The sequence below is a fragment of the Anarhichas minor genome, unplaced genomic scaffold (genome assembly GCF_050575085.1).
Source record: "Anarhichas minor isolate MPS153535 unplaced genomic scaffold, ASM5057508v1 ptg000040l, whole genome shotgun sequence".
In the NCBI taxonomy this organism is placed as follows: domain Eukaryota; kingdom Metazoa; phylum Chordata; class Actinopteri; order Perciformes; family Anarhichadidae; genus Anarhichas; species Anarhichas minor.
Window position 1 is genome coordinate 3,407,046 of NW_027466486.1, and position 9,159 is coordinate 3,416,204.

The 9,159-nt window shown below is 43.8% G+C and overlaps 1 protein-coding gene across 1 annotated transcript; it reads right to left on the bottom strand.

Moving 5' to 3' along the window:
• Positions 1-446: 446 nt before the first annotated feature.
• slc7a14a (solute carrier family 7 member 14a) lies at positions 447-8,903 on the bottom strand. Its single transcript, XM_076108127.1, has 9 exons — positions 8,597-8,903; positions 7,981-8,217; positions 5,486-5,703; positions 5,217-5,363; positions 2,785-2,993; positions 2,487-2,634; positions 1,671-2,166; positions 1,345-1,581; positions 447-745 (listed from the first exon to the last, which is right to left on the bottom strand). Exons 1-9 carry the CDS (start codon positions 8,901-8,903, stop codon positions 447-449), a joined length of 2,298 nt encoding a protein of 765 aa, XP_075964242.1.
• Between the last annotated feature and the right edge of the window lie 256 nt (positions 8,904-9,159).

A 9,159-nucleotide genomic window follows, 5' to 3' on the forward strand; every position in this document is an offset into this window, starting at 1 on the left:
CGTAAATTCTTAGATAAACAGTTAATGGACCGCTCAAGACACAATGTTTCATGGTTCACAGTGCAGTGAACCACTTCAATTTTATCTCCTGCTATGTCCGCACTTTTCTATCTGGCCTTTGTTTGTGTGGGATGTGGACTCCAGTAAGTGAATAAGAAGTGACTGTGACAAGACACTTGACCTTGATGTCCTCGTTTGCCGTGTGAGCTGGGGGGGCCAAGCTTGGTCGAGTAAGGTGAATGAAAAGCTGCTCCACTGCCAAGAAACTATCTAGCCCAAGGGTTAGACGAACAGACAAGTACACACACACACACACACATGCAGGCATGCACACACACACACGCACGCTCACACACAATCACTCATGCGCGCACACTACTGTTCCCCTCCCATTCCCCAGGCAGCAGACAAGGCAGTACATTCAGGGTAACACAGAGTCAGTCCCTTCAGAGATCCATCGGATCCTCCTCCGCGAGGCCGTGATTGGCAATGGTCCTGCCTCCACTTTTCGATGGCGCCCCCTCACTTTCGGGTTTCGCCTTAGGGGGCGGTGTGGGCCCCGATCCCCCCTCCGGCGCACTCCAGGGCTCAGTGGTGGGCGGGTAGAAATCGTCGTCAAAGCCGCAGAAGCCTTCGTCCACGCCATGATCATAGCGCTGGTAGGTGGAGGCGTGCACCTCGTTCTCTCTTGCCTTGATCTCCAGCTTACTATTCCACATGCCGTAGCCAAAATAGATGATCACACCTGAGGGACACAGACAAATATCAGCATAAACACACACATAACCACAGCTTACGGTACTATTTCAAGAGCTCAAAAACAAATTTAAAAGCACTTAGAAAGAATAAACTCTCTATCATCTTAAAAACAATTGATCCCACTCTGAGTGAGTCAGAAGAATACTGCAATCCTACTCACAAAATAAAGACAAAATGTCCAGATGCCCACCAGTGTTTGTGTACGAACAAAAACAGCCCTGCTGGACACTGATTCTGTCTTTATGTAAGCAGTAAAAATGATAAAGAATTGACAAAATGGTAAGATAAACTGCATGCTCAGAGCATTTACACACACACACACACACAGACAAATACAGTTGTACAAACAGATACAACTGAGGCAAAAAATAAAGTAAAAATGAGTCTTCCTGGTTTTTTTTAAATAAAAAAAACAAACGGCAAGTAAGTGAGACACACATTAGATTTGACTGACTCACGGAGCCGATGAAAAATCTGTCATTAAAGTCAATAAAGTGTATCACTAAAAATGTTCCCTTCTGTCTGGGATGACAGTTATGAACCTAAATGCAAGACAAACTGTCATTCAGTGAGCTGGTGGCTTACCCACGCTGCACCAGATTGAGAATCGTATCCATGTGATGGCAGACAGTTTAAGCATGAGGTAGATGTTGACCAGCATGGCTGAAACAGGTACAAAGGGCACACAGGGTGCCATGTAGGGCAGCCGCTTAGGATTCTCTGGCTGCTGGAGGATGATGATGACGAGCAAGGCAAGGAAGATGATGAAGAAGATTAATAGCAGCAAAGCCCACCAGCGACCCTCCCCAATACTGCTCGATCCTGAGGAAACAAGGAATAAAGCAAACAATTAATTTACGGTGACATTATACAGTAATTACCTGTCTGAAATGCGTCCATGTGTGCCTCACCAAAAATGATGAAGGAGCAGAAAGCAAAGATGGAAACGAAGAGGAGGAGCACACACACAGTAACGGTTTTCCCCGTGGCTGGAGTTGGCCTATCCATCTTTCCCGGGAGGCCCAATCGGATCCTCAAGGTGTAGTAGTGTGGTCCAATGAGCTTCTTCAACCGCCGGGACACCCCGCCCTCTGACTCCTCTGCTTCAATGCCACTGGTCATATCCACTGTGCCATAGTTTGGGTGGCTGGCAGTGTAGATGGTTTTATCTGGTTTGCCTATCAGCATCTCGTTGTCGCCCAGTGACGGCAGGTTTTTGGCTCCACAGGTATTAGTAGCCGGACCTCCATACTCATCTGCTTCGCTGGTTGGTGAACAGGCGTCCTTCTCGCACTCAGCCAGAACGCCCTCCTTTCTCTTGTTGTTCTGCTCCTCGGAGAGGAAGTTCACAAAGCCGTGGATGTCGCCCTCAGGTTGGTAACGCAGCAGGAGTACACACAGGCTTACCTGCAGACCAGGAGGGGGTAGAATTTGTTTTTCTTTTAAGAGCGGAAATACCCCATTGTCATAAGAAAGTGCTTTTCTTAGTATCCAATTCTTCTGAAAATTGGACAAAATTTGGTTCATTTGTTTTTTCTTTAAATCTACTGACGTCACTGAGCATTGCGTTTTCAGCATTTCATTCACGCATCAGTACCAGTGGCTCATTTGTACGTGTCTCAGAATAAATCTCTTCAATACATTGAGCTAAATATAATAACTCAGATGCACCCTGCATGTACCCATATGGTCTATAATAGCTGTGTCCATCCTCATTATTGACTCACCAGGGTGTAGGCCAGCAGGGTTCCTATGGACATCATCTCTATGAGGTCTCTGAGGCTCACCAGGAGGGACAGCAGGGCAGCCAGAAAGCCCGACACCACACAGGCAAGAGCAGGGGTCTCTGTGTAGGAAGACACATTGGCCAGGAACCTAAACACACACACACACACACACACACACACACACACACACACACACACACACACACAAACACACAAATTAGTTGATTGAGACTCAGTTGCACACCTCATTTAGATTGACATGAAAAATAATGAGCAGTAAATAACTGTGTGGACTGACTTAAACAGCAGTCCGTCCCCCGCCATGGCATAGATGATCCTGGGCATGGGGAACAGGGACCCCAGGAGGGATACAGTGAGTCCGGCTATGGAGCCCACCGCCACGATATACTTTGCAAACATACAGCCATGCACGGCAAACATCTCCATGAGCGGGGCGTCTGCGTCAATCTCATTGTACGGCACCATCAGAGTCAGGATCACAGAAACCTGGAAGGAAGAGGGTTGGATACAAAGAGTTTGTTAATTAATAAAGAGTTATTTGTTGCAATATCAAAATATATAAAAGGGTAACCTGGTGTTCAGCCTGAAATATTGCTACATTTCTGGAGAGAGGAGCTAGTCAACAATTTTGCTCTCTGCCAAAGGTATAGAAATATGTATGTAGTGTCATATAAAGATACTATGTGTAGAATTTGGCACCTACAGTGGTAGGATATAAAAACACTGTGGCAGACTCCAATGCAGGTCATTACTCACTTTTCCAAAGAATTTTGTATTTTTTCTTTTAAAAAACATAAAAAAACATCAAAGAAAGCTGATGAACATTATGTGATATGATTGAAAGCTCCAGAAAAGCTACTAAATGGACCTTTTTCCAGCTTTTAAAAGGACAAAACTCGACCAACTCCATCCGCTGATGAAGATCATATGATATGATCAAAAGCTCCAGAAAAGCCACTAAATGGGCCTTGTAGTTAGACCGTTTGATGAACCTCTGAGCTACATGCTTACAGCATAGCTTTACACAGCTAGCGCGTTCATCACACCGCATCACATGCAAAGTGTTCATTAGCAATGCTTCTCTCCCTCTGTGTGTGCATGTGTGTACGCCTGCGCGCAATTTTGCTCCTTGTGTCTGACGTGTGAAATCATGCAGGGCCATCTGTCACGGATACTGTGCTGCAAAAGTGAGGGATTTGCTTGAACAGATTGCAGAAAAAGAGAGGGATGAAAAAAAAAGGCTTACCATCACAGAGAGGAAGATATATAGATAATTTCCCTCCTGCTGTAGTAGCCTGGTGCCCTTTAACCCTTTGTCCAATCTGGACAAAGCCTGGTCAACACTCGACAGTGTGTGAAGCAGTGAAAGGGGACTGTACTAATCTAGAGGGAATCCTAAAACAAATCCTGATTTAACATATTTGTCTGAGAGAGCAACGCTGATTCCAAACTGCGTCCTAAGGGGCCCAATTTAGCTCGCTGTCAGCTAATTTTCAGCTTGCACATTCATGTTTCCCCAAAAGCACCAACCTCACTGCCCTCTTGACAGAATAGTATGTACCAACACCCACTTAGGAGCATACTGTAGATGTGAGGTAATTCAACATGGAAAAACGTTCAGAGGAAGCACCGAATGAAGGTCTCATTTTGTTGATTTCGGTTGAAGTTACACTCTCTCTATCAGATACATTATGTGACATGTAATGTGCTTAATGATTTAAGTAATCCTGGATCTTAAACTGCAGCAGCTACAGAATCCTGATGGGAGTAAAAAAGTTATTCCAAGATGCCGAAAGAGTGAGAGTTCGAAGGAAGATGGAGATTATAAGAAGCTGAGAAAATAGATTTTGTAGCACAAGAGAAGGGTTACTTGGAGAAATAGATGGGACTGGGAGAGAAAGAGAAAGACGAGGTATTCAAAGACAAGTAGTTGAGTCTTGAAGTTGGTGCAAGCTTTGGCCCCAGGCGATGTCGAAAAAACTCTCCCTCCTGATAGGCCGCTGTTACACTGTACCTTAGCAACCATAGCAACAACCATCCAGCACAAACGTGTTAAAGTCAGAAATCTGGTCGGCTGTGCGAGCTGAATATGTAAAGATTAGTTGTGTGGAACACACCCACACAGTTAGAGTGCAGGGGGAAGCATCTTGATGTTCGATATTTCCATCCTTGTGTCAGACACATCTCCAAATTTGGGATAACACTTTCAGTCTGTATTCACAAGTATGTTGATAAGAACTCGAAGGCAGCGCTAAAGATAATGCATGAAGATGAAGAATGATGAACATACAAGTAGATGCAGATCAAAATTGAATGGTTATGCCACAAAAGGACCAAAACATGTACTCAAATTCTGTTTAGTTCTCAATTCAGTGATTAAATGTGCGTGTATGAATTACAAACTGTGACTGTAGCCTGCTGTCTTCCCACAATCGATGTAATCATATTCATCTGTGTCATAAAAATTGTATTTTCTAAAATTGGAGTCTGGAGTGAGACAAGTCATTATTTTACCTCATTGCCACTGTGCATGCCAAAAAACATTCAAATCAGTCATGAAAACTGTGTTTAGCAGCTGCGGTGATACTTTGAGTGCTTTGCAGTCTCATGCTGTGGAATGCTAACAAAGGGAGACGAATGAAGCAATAATTATTCATGTTTGTGTACATATTTGTGTAATATGTCTGCGGTCTTCAAGGTAAAACTCACAGAGACATAGGCAGTGAGGCAGGTGATGAGTGAGGCAGTGATGGCGTAGGGGATGGAGGTGTTGGGACTCTTGGCCTCCTCTCCTGTTGTAGCAATGATGTCAAATCCAATGAAGGCATAGAAACAGGTGGCTGCACCCTGCATCACCTGGAACAGAGCAGAAGCACGAGAAATGATTCACACAAAGATGTAGCAGATGGGGTCGTAATCAAAACCTCCCTTACTCCCACTCAGTATGTGTGTGTGTGTGTGTGTGTGCGCGCACGTACCCCTGACCAGCCAAAGGGCAGGAATCTCCCCTCGTCCCAGTTCTCTCCGTTGACGAAGAACAGCCCAGCGATCATCATGAACACCCACACGATGAGGTTGATGACGTTCAGCACGTTGTTGAAGCCCACAGAGTTCTTCACTCCCAAAGCAACGATCACTGTCACCAGCAGCGCTATCAGCAGCGCCAGCAGGTCTGGGTACGACTGCTCCCCTTTACCTACAGGAGGGGGTTGGGATTAGCACACAGATATTATAGTTGTACACATTGTACCTGTGAAATCCAAGCACCGTAGTGGTGGTGGTGGGCGATCCAAATTTGCTTCCAAAAACTTTCAAAGGCTTTTTCCAACAGTTTGTTGCCTTCCCTTTCTCAGCAAATGCAGCTGCTCAGCTAGTTGGAGTTTGAGTGAGCAAATTGCAACCGTTGAGGAAGGCAGCGAAATGAAAGCTTTGCAAACAACAACTAAGTTAGACCACGTGTTGATATGTTTCGCAAAATCAAGAATGAACGTTCAAGTTTCAAGTAAGTAGACCACTATAGACTACTTCAAAAGCCACTCAAAAAACGCTAAATCTTACCAAGGATATTTGTCTAATTACTTGTATAACAAAGAATTATAAATAGAAGACACAATCACCTAAAATTTCAGTGAGACATAAGACCTTTGTTTGTATGTATCTTGAATATATTTTGTTGTCAAGAAAATCCTTCTTTTGAGCTAATTTCGAGATCTCTGTTTATCCTGAAAGGCCTGAATGTTACATCTTATTTCAAAATGTTCAATAGGATTTTCGCTTGTTCCATTGGCAGGTTTTGCTACTTATCACACACAGAAACACCTTGTATTCTTTGTTTTGGTTTTTTTGTGGCCATTTTCCCATTGTACAGTCACTAAGCACAGTGTATGGATAAGAGTCAGCAGTGAGGATAAGATTGAACAATCTATCGTGGACACATGGATCATTGCAAAGTTTGGTATATAAAAGTTAGCCGTCAGGTCATCTTTGCCAAAATGTTGTGTTTTCTTGAAACATCAAAAGGGACTTTCAAACAATTTCTTTAATTGGTCTTAGCCTTGCCAAAATTGAATATACTTATATTTGCAACATCAACAAAAAGGTACAGTAAACTGTCAACCACATTAAAGAATTGCATTGAATGCACCGTTACAAAATATTAATAACTATTCTGCCCAACTCAACAGTGCACAGGAACTCGGTCTTTATAAATACACACAGGTGGTCACACATAAACTAACGAGACATATTTTGAGCTATTCCACACTTTCCTTGTGGTGTGGAGAAACAGACGTTTATCTCCAGCAGGAAAAGGAAAACATTAATTTTCCATTATGGCATGAAACAGCTGGCCACGCTGCTCATCATGTGACCACTAACACCGCTTTGACAGTGTCCAACAGGAAGAGACTGTCAGGGCGGTGTCACCCAGACACAGCTGGCACACAAATCAGATATAGTGTTACACCACATTATCAGGCATCCCCCTCATGGTTCGGCTTATGATCTGGAAAACTGTGTTTCATGAATCATTTAGAAATCCAAGATGCTACGTCCGCTCTTACTTTCCATAATGAGATGATTTCCAGGATAAGCAGTGAAACATCGTTTCGATGCTCCAAGGAAAACAAAAAGTCTGATACTGATCATTTCCCGGATGATGTTACTTTCATTTTCATAAAATCAGGAATTAAAATAATAACTGTCATTCAAATACAGTCGTGCATTGAGACTCTGTCTCACAAAATCTCACCAGTGATACAGATGACAATTTGCTTCCGTTACATGTTGAGAAGGCAACTTATGACACCGAGGACAAGCATTACACACATTACTGCAAGAATACGGACCGACGGCAAAGATAAGAGTTTATTAAATCTGTTTCTTTAGGGTCAACAGATTGACATAGCTCTCTTTCAATCCAGGATAACTCAGGATAAAGCCACTACACAAATAAGTATTTGAACAAGACCCATCTCTGACCCTCTTGTGAAGGGTGGGGGAGTAAAAGAGATGCTGTCTCTCTTGGCTGAATGTCTGTTTATAGGTTTTAAAGCAATCTTTGCTTGACAGTGGACTTTATCTGATAGATGATGAGCTGTAAATAAAAAGTCGAGTAAAAAGGCTCCAAATACTATTTTACTGCAATCAAAATAAAAGATGTGCTGGGATCATATTCTCCCTTGTTAATAGAAACGCCTTCTATTTGCTATAAAATACTGTCCATATATTATATTTCAGCTATTTCCAAGGTATTTAGAGTATTTTTCCCCAGCATTATGAAACAGCATGAGTTAAACCATCTCTACTGTATTAGTGACAGCAGCAGTGCAAATCTGAGACATTACCTACATCTCATATTGATCCAAATCCTCAAACTAAAACTCACAATAACTCGGTTTCAAAATCAGAAGCAAATCGTAATAATTCTTGACGTAAAACTCCAGCTGTCAGCCACACGTCCTTCCCCACTCACCCAGGCCGTTGAGCGTTCCAATGTGTGAAATCATGAAGTTGCTGATGCTGTGATTGGCCAGCGAGTCAGCCATGCTGCTGAGAGCCGACGCCCCCGCCGCAGTGCCGATCAGATACTCCAGAATCAAGTTCCAGCCGATGAAAAACGCCACGCACTCGCCCACGGTCACGTAGCTGTACGTGTAGGCCGAACCCGTAGTCTTAGGCACCCGCACGCCAAACTCTGCATAACACACTCCTGTGGGACAGAGGAGGACACAGAAACAGACACACATTCATAACACTGATTTGACTGCAGTATCATGCGTGAAAGGCTGAGTTGAAGTATTGATAGGAGCATTAAGGTTGTACTCAAATATCCCCCGAGTGCCTTTTATATTACAGCTTCGCCCGTATAATGTCTTTGCCCTTGATCTAAATGCATAGATATTAAAAGGCTGGTCATATAAATAATACTGTATCAGTGTGATGGGGATAAGTATGACAGTAACCTTCATACTGTGGCCTATACTATGTTATAATCAGCCTTGTGTGTGCATGTGTGTGTGTGCGTGAGACAGTAAGAGAGTGTTTAACAGCAGAAAAAATAAATTCATGTGTGCATTTGCTTGTCTCACCTGACAGTATGGAGGCCACAGCGGCGATAATGAAGGACACAATGACCCCCGGGCCGGCCATCTCCTTGGCGACCAGCCCCGAGACCACATACATCCCCGTTCCGACGCAGCTGCCCACGCCCAGCGACACCAGGTCCACTGTAGATAAGACCCGCGCCAGTCTGGTCCCATGTGAGCTGGTGCCCGTCACGGCCGAATCCAACATGGACTCCACAGGTTTGGTCCTCAGGACACGGGACGTAAAGGTGTTCCACGTCGAGCGCCATTGTACCCTCCGGGGGTCTAGCTTCCCTGCCAGACTGGTCATACTAAGCGCTAAAAGGTCAAGGGTCAGAGTCAAAGGAAAGAATTTCACAAGGAAGAGTGGGAAGTTCTTGCTTTGATACTTTTCCTTTTGTACTTTTACTGTTTTCTTGTGAAAACAATCATGTACAGCACTGTGGAAGAAGAGATTTTCTTTATCCGAATATAGATTCAGAAGAAGATCGGGTTTTTCTCTCGCAGCCTTGCCTCCGTTTTCTGCAACCTCTCTCGTTTGTCCTGGTTTAGTGGAATGCCATCTT

Excerpts from the sequence above, each read along its gene's own strand:
- slc7a14a (XM_076108127.1), bottom strand. The coding sequence starts at position 8,903 with ATGACCAGTCTGGCAGGGAAGCTAGACCCCCGGAGGGTACAATGGCGC. Across the intron at positions 8,218-8,596 it reads TGTGGCCTCCATACTGTCAG|GAGTGTGTTATGCAGAGTTT; the intron begins GTGAGACAAGCA and ends TCTGTCCCACAG. Across the intron at positions 2,167-2,486 it reads CCCTGCTGGCCTACACCCTG|GTAAGCCTGTGTGTACTCCT; the intron begins GTGAGTCAATAA and ends CCTGGTCTGCAG.